General features: G+C 45.6%; 1 protein-coding gene across 1 annotated transcript; it reads left to right on the top strand.

Moving 5' to 3' along the window:
- Positions 1-3,744: 3,744 nt before the first annotated feature.
- CBLN2 (cerebellin 2 precursor) lies at positions 3,745-6,995 on the top strand (the record flags this gene model as incomplete). Its single annotated transcript, XM_084280542.1, has 3 exons — positions 3,745-4,107; positions 6,404-6,523; positions 6,798-6,995. 3 exons carry the CDS (start codon positions 3,745-3,747, stop codon positions 6,993-6,995), a joined length of 681 nt encoding a protein of 226 aa, XP_084136668.1.
- Between the last annotated feature and the right edge of the window lie 9,432 nt (positions 6,996-16,427).

Raw genomic sequence — 16,427 nt, 5'->3', positions numbered from 1 at the left:
CATAACTGAGTGAACTGCATTTCCCTATGTTAACCATTTCAAAATCTGTGTTTTCAGCCTTGCCACTCACAAAAGAAAAAGATGCAGAAATACTCCCACCAGCTACATAACTCGAAAAAGGCTGCAGGTTTATCCTACCAAGGACAGCATTTAGTTAGAAGTAATGCATGGAACTGTTTTCTAATAAACATAAAGGTTGTATAATGACAAATTTTATTAGAAATAAACATTCTTATTTTGTTATTCCCCCTTCATTCATGCTGTACTGATAGTTCTTTCCCTAGTTAGCTCTCTAAGGAGAAGGGTGTTTCTGTATGTGCGGAATTCATCCCCTGCATTAAAAGAGAGGCAAGATTTCATCTGTTTTTCTGTGGATGCACATTGGATTTAAGGGCTTTTCAGTTCCCCTTAGTTCTTACGCTCATCTTTCTTGAAAGTAGCAGGCAGAAGTGATGACATGCCATCATTCCCTCAGCACCGAGCCTAATGCTGTAAGTCATATAAAACAAGAGACAAATCTTTCCTCTCCTCGCTTTCGTTCCTTGTTTATACAACAAAGTCATAATCAATGAGTAGACTGATGTAAAGAGAAGTAATAGCAGCTCCCCAGCGTACCAGACCCAGGCAAGACTGAGTGTTGATGTCTTCTGGAGGAATTTCTGTGGTCCTTCTCACTGCCTTGCAGAACAGGTGCTGCCTTACAGCCACAGACTGATTTCTGATACTTTTAATCCCCTACACTACTCAGCTTTCTAGTCTCATCTCTTCACGCTCGAACTCAGGGAAAAAAAGACCATTAAACACAAGTATTTCGGGCTTAGTATAAAATTCTCATTTGAAATCCGGAGCTATAGGTTAGGAATTCCCCGCACACTGCTTAGCTGCAATTTCAAGGCATGATTAATTTCTCAGTGCAAATCACGAGGCAGACACCCGCAGGGGTTCCTTCCTGGCGCTCAGAGCACGAGATTGAAACAGAGGAGCGCTCATTCAGAGCAGAGACCGTAATTTTACCTTTGAGATACACCTGCAATTTTATTCAACATCCCCCCCACAGCCCCCCCCCCCCACACACACACTCCAGATCAAGCACTACCATGTAGATTTATAGGCAGTTTTCCGACACGTTCCTCTCAGACGCCGAGGTCTGAGCATCGGGATCCCTGGGAAAGCACCATATGCAGCCAGCAAGCCAGCGGTGCAGCCGAGAGAAAGGCACTGAAACGCTGCGCTTTCTGACGACGCCCAGCACTGCCTTACCCTCCCTCGCGTTGCCGCTAACTTCTCGGCAGCAGCCGCACCAGCATTTGCAGCCGGTGATACCTGGCGATAACCTTGACGCTGACATACATCATCATTACCGCTCCGTAAGGCAGCAGGGAACCGACAGCGCAGAGCGCCCGGGGCCCTGCAGGCAGCGACACTGCGAGCGGCCATTCAGTTTCCCGGCCTAACGCTCTACCCTTTGGGATTTTCCCTCCCACCCTTGCCGGGGTGCGGCCCTCCCTCCTCCCCTTCCTCCCTCCCTCGCAGCGCCCGGCGGCCCCGTGGCCCATCTCGGCCCCCGACGCTCCTCGCCGAGAGGGCGCCTCCCCCCGCCGCCGCCAGGTGGCGCCCCGCGCCCGCGCTTGGCGTGGGGCCGCGGGCGGAGCCGGGAGCGGGTCCCGGTGCAGGAGCGGGGCAGAGAGCGGGTGCGGGGCCAGGAACGGGTGCGGGGCTACAAGCGGATGGGGGCGAGAGCGTGGGGCCGGGAGCGTGCCCGCAGCGGGTTGGGTAGCGCGCCCCGGTCCGGGAGCGGAGCCGCCCTGGGGAGGCAATGGTTTACTGAAGGCAGGGGCCACGCACCGCCGGGTGCTGGGCGTCGGGGTGCGGGACTGCGGGCACTGGAACGCGGCCTTACTACCTAAAGTGCCCTAAACAACGTCTCCCTTTTAATTTGTTGGGGGGGGGGGGGGGAGGTATTATTTATTTGTTATAGTGGCGTTATTAAAGTGCATGAATTCCAAATAGGTACCAGTTAGCGGTGCTGCGCGGTTCGGCTGCATCAGTGGCCCGCGAGGGTTAGCGTGTCACGGCACGTCTGTACAGGGGCGACTAAACCCGACGGGTCTCACTAGAAATCCTGGGGGACGAGGGGGTGCGGCTTTTTCCCTGACACCGGTGACAGCCTGCCCCGCAGAAGCCGTCCCAGCGTGAGCCCCGCTCACCGTCGCGGATGCCCGCCTTGTGCCGGGATGCGGGGCCGGGGTGTGGGTCCAGGCAGCGGGGTGCCTGGCCGGTCAGGGGCTGTGATGCGGAGGCACTGGGGGGGAGGGGGGTGTCGGAGCCACGTTCAAGCTCTGCTCCCGGCGTCTGAATCCCTGCCGGGTGCGAGTGTGTGTGTGTGTGTGTGTGCGTGAAGAGGGGAGGAGGGAGGAAGTGGGGTGGTGGTGGTAGCGGCTGCGGGGGGAGAAGAGGGGGGGGGAGATTATTGGCAATGGGCGGGAGAGAAAGAGGCGACTCCTGTTTCCTTTTCTTTCTGCCAGCGCAATCTCGGCTCATTTTCTCTAAGCAATACAAGTTCACGGACGAGCTACCTAGCCAGCCTTCTTCTCCAGCCATGGACTTCCCAGGTAAAAAAAAGCCGTTCCCCTCTCCGCCGGCTGTCCCTTTTGCAAAATTCGAGCAATAACAAGATGTGGTATCAGGGCAGTGGGAGAGATGCCTCGGGGGAAGTGTAGGGGGGGATCTCCCAGTAGCGAGATCTCAGGGTATTCCGGTGAGAGGGGAAAACTGAGATGCAACTTCCCGGGGAGACGCTGGGTGAGGTTTTGCTTTCTGCGATGTGTGTGCATGACGGGGTGGGAGCCGGAGGGACGTGAGCCGGCCGCTTCCTCCCCGAGAGTTTAGGGAGCCGCCGGGATCCGCGCCAGCAAGGGTAGCCTGCGCTGGGGTAGAGAGGGTTGGGAAGTACAAGCCGATGCCCGAGCGAAGCGGCCCTCGGTTGGTGCGGCAGCGGTTCCCACAGCCCGGCTGGGGCAGTGCCGCGGCGGGGGGGCGCGGGCTGTGAGGCGCCCCGGCCCTCGGAGAACCCTAGGGATGGGGGTGGCAACTCTAGCGAGGGGGAAAGCGGGCATTAAAAACCATCAGAAGAAAATCTCCTTCCGTGGTGCCTGGTGTGCTAGAAGACTGACATAAGCCCGGCTCGCAGATGTAGTAAAAAGTGGAGTCGTGGGAACTAACCAGGGTTCAGAGCCCCTGTCGGCTCTAGAGGTATAAATGAACTGTCCAGGTTGCTCAACAGTGGGTTCGGGGATGAAATCTGCAGCGCTGCCCCCCTCCCGCTTCAAAGTACCGCTGTGGCTCCGAAACCCCCGCTGCTGGGGGACGAGAGAAAGAGAAGACGCGACGAGAGGTCTCTTTCTCCCACACCTGTAGTGTCGGCTGGGGCTCCCGGGGCGGGGAAAGGGGTGCCTGCGCTCTGGGGATGCTGCCGGGCGGCGCGGTGCCCGGCTCCTGCCTACCCGCTCGCTCTGCTTCACCGCCGCCTTTGCCCTCGCCAGGCTGCTGCGCGCCGCCCACCCTCTGAGGAGGCTACTTCGCCCTGCACGGAGGAGGAGGAGGCGGAGGAGGAGGAGAAGGGGAAGGGGAGGAAGGCGCGGCCCCAGCCGCCGCTGCCCAGCCGCCGTCCCGCAGAGCGCTGGCCGCAGGGCGCCGCGGCGGCAGCAGGCGCGCAGCCCCCTCCGCCTCCCCGCGGCCGCCCGGATGGCGGCGGCGAGCCGGAGCGGCGGCGGTTCGGCGCTGGGCATGGGTCACCGGCGGCGGGGGGCGCTGCCGGAGCCGGCGGGCGGCTGCTGCTGCTGCCTGGCGGCGGCGCTGCCGCTGCTGCTGCTGCTGCTGCCCGCCGGGTGCCCGGTGCGGGCGCAGAACGACACGGAGCCCATCGTCCTGGAGGGGAAGTGCCTGGTGGTGTGCGACTCCAGCCCCTCGGCCGACGGCGCCATCACCTCCTCCCTGGGGATCTCGGTGCGCTCGGGCAGCGCCAAGGTGGCCTTCTCGGCAACCCGCAGCACCAACCACGAGCCCTCCGAGATGAGCAATCGCACCATGACCATCTACTTCGACCAGGTCAGACGCCGCCTGCTTTGCCTTCGCTGTCTCCCCAACCCCAGCGCCGGCCGGTCCCTCGCCTCCCTGCGCGGGCATCCCCGCCCCAAGCCCCCCGTGACCACACTCGCGTTTTCATTCTTGCTCCCTTTCCGTCTTTTAATCCTCACTCACTCGCTTACAAGCAATTTCACAGCTCAACTCCCCTAGAAAGAGTTTGGGAAGTTCGTTTAGGTGGCTGCGGGGCTTTCCTAGGGCGGCAAGAGGGGATGCCGAGTTCTTCTCTGGTCCCATCGGTAGTACGGAGAGGGCTTTAACGTGCGAGTTTGTGCCTCGGACGGTCGTGGGAGGGTTTTGCAGCCGAGGATTGCCCCGCGCAGGAAGAGACGACCCGCGGGGAAGGGTGCGCATCCCCTTTTTGGTGGTTCCTCAGAAGTGGTGGTTTTCAGGGCCAGGGGAGGACAGAGATTTACCGATCGGGATCTGCCCGCTCCGAGCGCATTTGGCAGTGTTACAGCATCTCGCGGGGTGGGAAGAGGGTGGGGGGGGGGGGGGGGGGAGGGGGGGGGGCGTTGGGGAGGGCTGAGGAAGAAGAGGGTGTTTCCAACGTTATCAAACGAAGCGAACGATGTCCCCGGTGGGTTACAACGGAGCGGTGGTATGTTGCACGGCTGAGGTCGGACAGAGCAGCGGATAGCCTGGCCTGGTCGTCCTGCCCCTTCCCCGCCGCACCGCTTGCCTCCCAGAGCACACGCCCCATCCTTCCGCTTGATTTTTCCAATGAAATTTACTTTTTTGGTTTCTCTCTCCCTCCTCCCCAGCCTCCGACTGTTGAAGTAGTGTTGCAGAGTCAGCCAAAATTAGCACACACGAACTGTTTTCACTGGTTTTGGTTTTGTTTTGTTCTGGGGTGGGATTTTTTGATGGGGTTTTTTTGGTTGTGTTGTTTGGGTTTTTTTTAAATCTGTCACCGTGTCGTCTACCATCTGCCTACCTGTCCCCCTTCCTGATGAGTTTTCACTGCTATTCCTTGCTTACTAGACTTCATAAAGTCATATCAGTAGAGGTAAAAGCCCAAAATCAATAAGCAAAAAGAGCTTGCTTCACATCTAGCGTGCTTCAGACGTTTTACCGCGCAGTGCTCAGTTCTCAGGAGTTCGAATGCATTCCTCCCTCAGCTCTCCCAAAATAACAGAACCATATCTTTGGGGTTTTTTACCCTTTTCTGGTAACGACAGGGTTTGGCTATTCGGCAGGAAAGGCTCGGGAATTTGAAGGTTTTGGGGTTTGTTTCCTCCTGTTTTGTATTTTCCCTCGTTAAGAGTTTGCAGCCCGCAGAGCTGAGCGCGGCTGGGGCGGCCCGGGTGCGGGGACACGGCGGGGCAGCCGGTTCGGGCACACTCGCTGGCCGCACGGGATCGCCAGGGACCCGCAGGTTTTCCTCCCCTCGTTACCCGTGCCTTTTGAGCTAAATTAGGCTGCCAGTCGCTCGCTGGAGACTGGAAAAGGGAGCGAGCGTCTGGGCCGAGGCCGGATCCCCGTCAAATCGGCGGGCTCCGCACCGCCAGCCTCCGCGGGAGTAGGATGCGGCCGCCGCTTCCCAGGGAGGCTTTGCACAGCAACCCCCCCTTTTTCTTTACTGTATCAAAATACACTGAAATATATGATAAATTAAGATTGTTGTCGAGGAGGAGGGGCAGGCCCACCCCCGCAGCCGCCCGAGAAGGGTGCGGACCAGCCGGCGTAGCCCTTCCAGAGGGACAGAGAGGCGTGAACTGGCAGATGCTGCTGTTGCTGAGCATCCTTTCTGTTGCTTCGCCCCTCTCTGCAGCACGATTTTAGTTCTGTATCCTATGAAACTCGAAGGCAGGTCTGATTCCAGCAGCTCTAGCTAAACCTCGTACATTTGCATTATGAGTGGATGAGTTTCGGGTTGGTTTGGGGTTTTTTTTCCTCCCTTCATTCCCCCTTTTCCTTCCCTTCCCTCCACCTACACCCCACCCCCGCTTTTGCCACCTTTGTTTTATTGACAGTGTGCAGTGTGGACATTTGCACTTCATCTAACAGGCTTTGGAGATCATTTTTGCGTAACTAAATCGTTTTATGAACTGTGATGCTTTTTTAAATGCCTCTGTAACTTGGCTCCTTTCCCCTGCAGTGCACTTTTAATTGTTCTGCAAATGCCATTTCGAGTACACTTTATATCGGTCACAGAGCTCATGTCACATTTTCACTGGGGCTTTTCTAAGATGAGGTCTGATTTCTCTCTTTCTCTCTTTTCTCTCTTTTGTTTTGTTTTGTTTTGTTTACTTTCCAGGTATTAGTTAATATTGGCAACCATTTTGATCTTGCTTCCAGTATATTTGTAGCACCAAGAAAAGGGATATATAGTTTCAGTTTCCACGTGGTCAAGGTCTATAACAGACAAACCATCCAGGTGGGTTGAGATCGAAAGAAGATGCTGTCTTTCCTTTTTTTCTTATTTTTTTTTTTTAAATTTAAATGGTCATTATTAGACACTAAGGTGAATTTACAAAACAAGCAAATGAAGCCTTGTGTAGGGTATTTTAAAGGGGTCTGTATGCATGACAGAAATCACCCATTGCCTTAGCTTAATTGAACCCTGCACAAAAGTTTAGTGATGTGCACAGGGCAACAAAGTCACCAAGGGTTTTGAGAAAACTCAGATTCTTTCTCTTTGCACTTTTTAGGTAAGTTTAATGCAAAACGGCTACCCAGTGATTTCAGCTTTTGCAGGGGATCAGGACGTCACCAGAGAAGCAGCCAGCAATGGGGTCTTGCTCCACATGGAAAGAGAAGACAAAGTGCATCTCAAACTGGAAAGGGGTAACCTCATGGGAGGGTGGAAATATTCAACCTTTTCCGGCTTCTTAGTCTTTCCACTATAAAAGAAGGCCAAATAGGAGACAGATCTATGAGCTGGAGCAAGGATTCAATCGTTAACAACGCCCTGAACTTGGCAGCACATGACAATATTTCCAGTCACCCCGTCAGACTGTCACGGTAGAAGAATGATAACCTTCTAAACTCCAACATTTGCTTTGAATATTGACAATTCCTTGGGAACCTGCGCCTCTAATTAGTTTTAGACGACAGTGATCTTTAGGAGAAATGAAATTATCGACCTGAGCAATTTGTACCTGTGATTGTAAAGTCAATTTCGGATTTTATTGTTGGGATCATTGACTTTCTTATTCTTCTTTATTTTTTTCCCCTCTCTTTAATTTTTTCCTCTTTTTCTTTCTCTTGTTGTTGTCCCAATGAGACAAATAACTCGGATCACACAATCGCTTTGTCAAAGGCTTGCTCCAGAGCCAGAAGAACGAAGTGTTCAGCCCAATGAGGTGTTCTTTCCATGCTTTATTTCTTTGTGTTGTATAGCCTTAAGGAAAAAAAAAAAGAAAAAAAAAGAAAAAAAAAAGAAAAAAGAGAAAAAAAAAAGAATGGCTTCAGTCTCAGTCCTGTATTTTTCTGGGGGAGGGGGATTCTGGACATTACTGTGTCAAGAAGTGCTTTATCCAGTGAAGCAAAATTTGCACGATTGGAACCTTATTTGTTTTGTGTTGTTCGTGTTTTTCATCGACTTTTTCTTTTTCCTGATTTTTGTTTGTGTGTGCTAAAAATGTAAGCTAGATTGATCAGTAAGAGAAAACAAAGCACATATATACCCTGTAGCTCTAAGTAAAGCTAATCAGTGAACAATTCTGTCTGCACTTTCCAGCTGATCTTTATAGACCTATTTAGAGAGAGAGAAAGAAAGAAAGAAAGAGCGGGAGAGCTACATGATCCTTCAATTACAATCTGGAAACCGGTAAAGGAACTGACATTTCTGAATTGTCCTGACATTTCTAGAAGCAACAATGGAGGCTTTGAATATCTTCTCTGACCATACCCTAAAATATATCCTTTCTTTGTATTACTGAGCGTATTTTGGGTGCTTTTATCTGATATTTATTTGATGTATTTGTCCACTAATGCTTGAGTACACATTGTGGGAGCACAGAGAGAGGGCAGAACAAACTCTTCCAAATTAAATAAAACCATCTTCACTTGACCTGTCCGTGGCAAGTATCAGAGGAGTTGCCACTCGCTTCTTTGACAGCCTTTGGGAGAGGGGCCTCAGAGGACCAGAAAATGCACCAGAAGATGTGCAGGTGCCGTGTATTTATTAGCCATGTGTACTTTTCCCAATAAAAAAATGGACTTGGGGTTCTGGGGGTGGACTGACATCGATATTGGAGTTTAGGAAAAGTTATTTTCCCAGTTGACAAGAGGAAAATATCAGGCCAACATCAATTGCGTCCTTTTGCCTCATTTTCAATAAACAGATCTTGTTTCTTCAATTTTATGGTTTTTTTAATGAAGGTTGATGTATTAGACAGTGTGCTGAGGAAAATCTTACTTGAGGAGATCCAGGAGGAATGTTTATATTGTTTTATATGATTTTTATATTTATTTAATTTGACATATTTTGTCTTGCTATAAATCCCATGAGGGTGGATGTCTATAAGAATTTATTTTTGTCAGATTTACTCCTCTGCCACAAACAAATATTTGCAGGTATTTGCAGCAAATTGGTGGTAGCTATGTTGTATTTCAAAATTATGGTGGACATGTCATTTTCATTGTAAAATTATCATTAAAGGGACAAAGTCAATTAAAGTCATATATTCTTAAAAAAAATCCTTATCTGTGTTGCTTATGATACCTCAGATTACTAAAAAGAAAATCAATTTAATTTTTGATACTTTTGTGTATTTTCACCATTGATGCTGTTTGCTTTGCTGTTTAACTTTGCTGGCTACTGAATGAATGGGTTTCGGGTCTGTTTCTTAACAGTTTGCATTTTCTAGTTCCTCTTTGTGCATTGGCATGACTGCAATGTTTCTAGCTGCAAAATATTGCAGGGCTATGTTTAAATACATGAAATAAAACGTGAGTCAGCAGTAGCTATTTTTTTCCTACTGAAAAACAAAAATAGTTATCTAAATAGTCGTCTTAATGGTAGATGTAAGACTACTCTTGAATCTAAGTTTTTGTGTTTAAAACTTGACCATGCCTCTCAAGAAAATAGATGCCAAGTTGGGGTTCAAGGTCACAAGTTTTCAGCTTGTATTATGCTTCCTCGGTCTTATTTTAAAACTCTGCTTAATATAATCACTTTCAGATGTGTCACTATCTCAGTTCATCTGGCTTAAATAAGGCAATATCATCTTAGTTCTGGCTCTCTCCTAAGCAAAATGAGATGAATGACCAGGTTTTCTTTGGACATATTCTCATAAGTTTCTTAAGCCACTGAAGCTGCAGAACAGCCTACTTTGTGTGTTTGAGTTCAGTACTTTTGACCATGCTTATTTTACAAAGTTAAATGTGTATGTTATAACCAATCTTCTGAATTTAAAGAAGGTCTCTAATATGCTATCTGTCACCCATTTCTACTCCTGTGTCCTTCATGCTAAGCTGCAGAGTTAGGACTATTATATAACCAGTTAAATTAAATGGAAAAAGGGCAGTAAATTCTCATTGTACACTAATTACAGTTTTGTTTTGTTTTGTTCTAATTTGGTTTGGTGGTTTGGGGTTTTTTTTGTTGTTTTTTTTTTTTTTTAATACTCTGCAATATTTATTCCCTTTCTACTTTTACTTAAGTTTGTATCTGAAAGGTGCAGTCTCCACGTCTTTGGAAAGGGTAGATATTTTGATGTGGATATCATGGTATATTTTCTATTAGAGGGGAAAAAGTACAAGAAATATTATAAGAGACCACTTAAAGAGGCCTCCCAGCACATTAAGAGTAGGGTTATCTAAAGAAATGTATATAAATAAATTGATTAGGTAACATTTAGAGATGGAGTAAATTTAATGTTGAGGAGCACCAGAAGAGTTAATAAGCGTAAAACACATATGGTTGTGAAGCAGGTCAATGGCACAAAAAAGGTTCTGTTCCTGTGAGAGTAATAGCACAATATTCCTTCTGACAACTTTCAGATCTTCTCATAACCTGCTGTGTAAGATCATAGAATATTCCTATGAAGAAGTCTGTCTGACTGTTTCATTTCCAGGGAACAAACCTAATCTGTATGATTTTGGAAACTACTGGGTTAGCGTTTGTTCAGTGTGCTTTTGTCAGGGTAGAAACTGGGACCTGTATTATGAACAAGAAATACTCATCGTGTACTTTGTCACCTTCCACAGGTTCTTGAGTTTTATAACCATAGTTTGAACATGGTTTTGCAAAAACCTGTGTATGCTCTTACCTCCTCCTGAGGCAGTGGGTGTGATGGGTATGCAGTGTCTCTCATTAGTGGTCAGTATCTGGCAAGCTTGATGTGTTTATTTTGGGTGGGAGGAGGAGAGAAAGCCACACATAACTAGGGAGCAGTTCACAAGTTGCATTGTGTTTGTTGGCAGTGACTGCTTTAACTTTTTAAAAGAACATTTTGTTCTTATTGACCAAATTTGTATCTTGGACAGTCTGTCAAAGTAGACAATGGGCTAAAAGGGCTTGTTTACTGAGGGAGTTATTCAGAAATAGCTGAAAGTGGTTTCATGTCCTTGTAATGTGACACTCAGTTCTGGAATAGGCATGGTCACAGGTAGTGTTGTTTAAAAATAGCCATTATAATTAATAGTATGCTTCAATCCAGGATAACTTCCTAGTGTTAACAAGCACTCAAAAAATCAGTGTCATTAATATACTTCATAATTTTCACGAGTAATGACTTGTCAGCTGAAGTCCATTAAACAGTTATATATAACTAAAGAAAAACAATTGATGCATCTGTGTTTATTTGTTGTTGAAAAGCCAAGGAATGTATTTGAAGCAATGCATAGTTTCTGAATTTGGAACCACACTCTGTCTTGAGCTGTACCCACTTTTAGTTATGGTGGCAAATAATAATAACTCACTGTAAAATGCCCATTTTCTTAATGGAGCAGATCCTTTTATTTGACTTGTCTTCATTTATCAGACCACTCAGAACTTTATGATTCCTAGCCACCTGTTTACTAGATCACATTAACAGGTTATAAGCTGCTGAGAATTATTGATGTCCATCATGACTGTAGTTAGACATAAACTAGGTGCTTGGGCAGATGATAGGCAAACCTGTTGTTCAGCTGTTTGTATAATCAACTAAAAGAAATATATTTTCATTTAAAGGAAGAGGCTAATCTTGTTTGTTTTACTTACTTCAGTACAGTCTATTCCTCTATAGAAGTGATTATGAAAAACATAAATAGTATTTGGCCTTAATTTTAGGGTTTCAATTTTGGTCATGATCTACTAGTACATTTACTTTAAATATCAGTGACAATAATCAGTGCAAACCCTTAGTAAGCACAGTAATCATTCTTCAGTTTAAATGTATTCCAACACTAATCACAATTCTGATAATGTAATTACAATCCTACAACTATAATTGGAAAGCATGTTTTAAATACCTTCTTAGAACAGTAACATTTACATTATCCAAAATAGTAATGATAATTTTTTTCTTATTAGCCATTATCAATAAAATCCAGAGACTGCTAATTGTATTTTGTACTGCCAGAGTGTAACAATGAAAATACACTTCACATACCAAATACACCTATCATACATCATTTTTTTCTAGGCAAGATATATCCAAGTAGTTTGTGAATCCCCTCTGCTATTCATCAGCAAAGTAAAGGTGACTAACTTGCTGGGTGTCCACAGACCACTTAAGACAGATAATAAAAATAATGGTCTGGCAAGACATGGAGAAACAAATAATGAGAAGTATTATGAATTCTGAATTATTAAAAAATATAAATATCTGCATCATCAGAAATCCAATTTGTATTGGTAAGTGCTCGAAAACCCAGGAAATAGTAAAGATAAGTTTTTAAACTAACCTTATTGACCAATACTACTTCCATTGTAATAATGAAGTCTTATTTTTACTGTGGGAATCTAAAAAAAAAATTTAAATTATTTTGTGAGACCAGCTGTTTTAAGAGACTCTAGTTCAGAGTACTGATACAGCAACTCGACAGAAATAGAAGTTCATCAATGAGTAGTTGTTATGTACCATTCTCATTACACCTGATATATATCAATTAATTGAAAATACTTTTAAATTCTTTTATATTATTTTATATTATTGTCTTGCATTTTATATGTCTGCATGTGAATATACACACAAGTGCATATACATATACATGTACACATTGCATATACATACATATGTACATTTGCATGTAAAACATACATGTTTACATAGGAACAGATGAACAGAGAGCTGACTTTTTTATATATAGTTTGGCTTTCCTTTCTCTGAAGCATTACCCCAACAAATTAATTGTTATTTTATTTATTGTCATTCTAAACCGAAAACTGTTTATTTTTCCAGAAGCAGACAGGGTGGTAGCATATGGCAGTATAAATTCCAGTGATGAGAGGGGCCACACTTTAGGCAGCATTAGGGAAAAATGAAGTGCAGAGTTATTAACTGAAGATTTTCATTGCTTCAAGTTCTGTTGAAAGCTTTTGTGACAAGTGAACCTACCATGTTGTGTGGGAATTGCTTCAAAACATTGATCAAGGAGTTATCATCATCTGGAGTTTGACCTTCTGTTGTCAATGGATGGGAAACATGTGATGTATATTATAACCAAAACAGAAAATATGTCCCTATGCTTAGTGGTTTAGCAACAATAATCCTGATACGCTGACTTAATTTTGGTTGTGTAACTGTGTTTTTTGTATAGAGATGCATTATATCGTCTCACATCAGAACTAAGAATACAGTGACTTCAGCAGATAAAGGACAAAGGGTTTTCCAATTTTGTATTTGTTCACTAGGAGAAATAACCTAGCACAGAATTTACATCATTCCTACAGGCTTTTGTGACAGAGAAAATATGCAAGAAATTATTTTAAAAATAATCCTTCAAGGTGATTATCTAGATTATTTACTGCCACCATCAGCAGAATTTTCTTACCCCTGTTCATAATAGTATGACGGGATATTTTAGGATGGAGTTTAAACAGATACAGCCGGACTGCCTAACAGCTGGCTTCTCCCCTTTTCTGAAGATTTATGTGTTCTCATTAGACTTTATAATCTCTCAGATATACAATTGTACCTTAGCCCTGTCTTCCCTAAGTACTTCACCTGTGTAGGGAAAGCATCCATTTTTCTTCTTTGCAATGGTATCCCTTGTTTCCTAATACTACATGGATGGTGCTAAAGCTCTTAGGCAGAGGGAGAGTCTCACTGCACTTGTCTTTCTAAGATGCTTTCATTTCTCTTCTCCTGCCCTCTCTTACCCTTTCATTCATACTTGAAAGGATCCTAATGTTGAATTTTTGAGGAGTATTATTTTTTGAATAACGCCTTTCCATTCAGTTTCTCATTCATAAGGGTGTGAAACCTCATTCATGCATAATGGTGACAGCTTCTGTCAGCTATTCACAAGTTATCGCAACCCCCGGTTCCGCAGCCAGAACTGCCAAATAGAACTCAGTCTAGTTAAGGAAAAAATAGAAATCTAAATGCATTTTTTACAAGTGGGAAGTCGGTCTGTATACAAACCAGTGATTTCTGGTAAATGCTTGGATCCCAGTCAACCTGTTATCCCAGTGACCGTGATTTGTGTAATCAAGTGACTTGTAATCTCTCTGTTTAAACCCAAAACATCCCAATGCCCTGGCTCCGGCTAGGACAGGGTTAACTTCCCCAAGCAGCCAGCACAGGTGAGCTGAGCTGGCCGAGGGTGTCTCAGTACCATGTGATGTCACACCCCCCATAAAATGGGGCTAGGTGGTGAAAGGGGTGTCCACGTGGTTTCTAGGTCTTCTGGGTGCAGGTGTTGTGTCTGGCCAGACGTGGGCTCGGTACGTGCTTTGTGTCGTCACTGTTCATGTGTTCTGTCACGAAACCTGTTGTTGTTCCCCTCTCCTTGTGCTGTCCCAGGACGGTGTCCCTACCCTCACCCCGAGGTTTGGAGCGGTCATGCGGCGCGACCAGCGTTGAACCATGGCACCCCGTGTTTCTGGGTGGTTTTTTTTTTTTTGGGGGGGGGGGGTTGTTTGTTTGGGTTTTCTTTTTCTGTTGCAGCCTGTTTAGAAAGTACAGACCCTCTCATATAGGTGTTAGGGCATTGGATTTAAGTGGGAAACCAGATATTTTCAAGTAGTGAAGTGCTCTTTCAGCACGCTCAGCCTGTGAGAGAGAGCATCCTGTAGGACTCGCCAAGCATCCCGCGGGAATAGGTGGGCAGCGGAAGAAGCCTTCTTTGCAAGCAGAAAGGCTGCTCACAGCTCTTTGAGGATGTACCAACCTCAAAAGTATGTGGGTACCACTGTGAATCATGGACGTGACAAATGGTTGTATATAAAACACTTTCCTGGAGTTAGAACTGTCATGCAATTCATGAAGGGACGTGACAATGTGCGTGCACTTTAGCTGCGATTAAGCATGCGCATGTGACTTGCAATTGTGCTAAACTGTAAAGACACTGGCTTGATATGACAGAATGACATGAGGTTGGAAAAGACCTTTAAGATCATTGATTCCAACTGTTCCTATCCTATGCTAAACCATATCCCTAAGTACCTCATCTACACTTTTTTTAAATACATCCAGGGATGGTGACTCAACCACCTCCCTGGGCAGCCTGTTCCAGGCCCTGACAACTCTTCAGTGATCTATGACACGGTGTGTTCCACTCAAGCATGGTATGATGTGCTGTCTAACAAACACCTAAGTTATTCCTGAGCAAAGTTTATAAAATCATCTCTGTAGAGATGATGTAAAGCTATAAGAGTCAGAGGCCTGAGTACAGCCAATACCTTTTAGACTTCTGGATACAATCTAAAGAAGGACATAGCCATTTTGGTATTTTTCTCTTCTCCTTTGTCAAGGAGTAGCTACCTTCTGAAATAAGAAATGGAACCCACATGCACCGTATAGCATGATCTAATTTTTACTATGATTAAGAGTCTTGCTTGTTTGCCTCTGTGTCAGCATCTTCTCTAAGGGGTTGCCTGTCACATGCTTTTTACCTGAGCAGTAATATTTTTCAGAGCTTCACAGGCTCTGTCTGAACTGAGTGAGTGCAAGATGATTTGCAAGTGTGCTTTAGCACGTTAAACCCATAAGCAATAATCTTTCTTACTGCACTGCCGATAGCCAGTTTTATTGTAAATAAGGCTTAAAGTTTCTACTTCATGCTTAGCAAGAGCTGGTCCCAGGATGTCTGCTGGATATAGGCTGTGCTGCTGTGCTCTGTCCATGCCCAAGGCAGCCCGGTGCAGTGAAAGACAACTTCAGGCAACATTTAATTGGCATGGCAAAGGACAGACTCAGTATCTCAAGGGTACTCTTGTGCTGGAGCAGAGATTGCAAATCAGTATATGCTTTCTTGTAAGCAGTGTATGTGGTGAATGAATCTGGAGTAGAAAAGAAGTTCCCAGCTATATATAACCAGTAACAGATTTAATGATCTATTAAAAACAATCCCATAGTTTTTTGGGCAACTTACTATCTTGATGTTTTTCTGCTGGACTTACAGTCCAGGCAGTGTCACTGCCTTTCCTGTAGTGAGAAAGCAAAACTGGGCAAGATACTCTGGATGTGATCAGATGTGCAAAATAAAGAGGGTCTTGATCTGATTGCTCTAATCCAACTAAGCAAAAAAACACCAAACCCTTTATTGCTGCAAGGCTGTGCTGCTGACTGATGTTCAACTAGTTACCCCACAATCTTGGGGGGCAAGGGAGGTAAAACTTATTTCTCTCCACAGAATATTGCTGCATGAGGATATTTCATCACAGATTTGGGACTTTCTACTTGCTTTTGTTGAACTTAATGAGTTTCTGTCAACTCAGTCTGTCAAAGTCCTGCTGAACAGCAATCCTGTTCAGCACATAAATTTCTGCCTCTAAATTTGGGTTTATACACAGATTTGCTGAGAGTGCATTTCACCCTGTCATGCTGGTAGCTAATGAAGCTATTAAATGGTAGCAGGCCTAATAGCCACCTGTGAGGAAATACTCTAGTAACCATCTGGTAACTTGATTTCAAACTGCTACTCATTACCCCTAGAGCCTTGTGATCCAACTGGTTTTCTTCCATCTTGTAGTCTATGCATCCAGCCCACGTCTCTTTATCTTGGCTACAAACATACAACGGGAGACTGTGTCAGAAGTAATGATAAAGTCAAGGTAAATAGCCGTCCCTGTCCACTGCCCAGTCATCAGAGGGCAATGCGGCTGGTCAGGCATGATTTTCTCTTTGTAATTCTGTTGTGGTTTTTACATTCATTTTCTTGTCTTTCACATGCCAGTGAAT

Source organism: Gallinula chloropus (assembly GCF_964237585.1).
Source record: "Gallinula chloropus genome assembly, chromosome: 2".
NCBI lineage: Eukaryota > Metazoa > Chordata > Aves > Gruiformes > Rallidae > Gallinula > Gallinula chloropus.
This window is presented reverse-complemented; position numbering and strand designations above follow the sequence as displayed.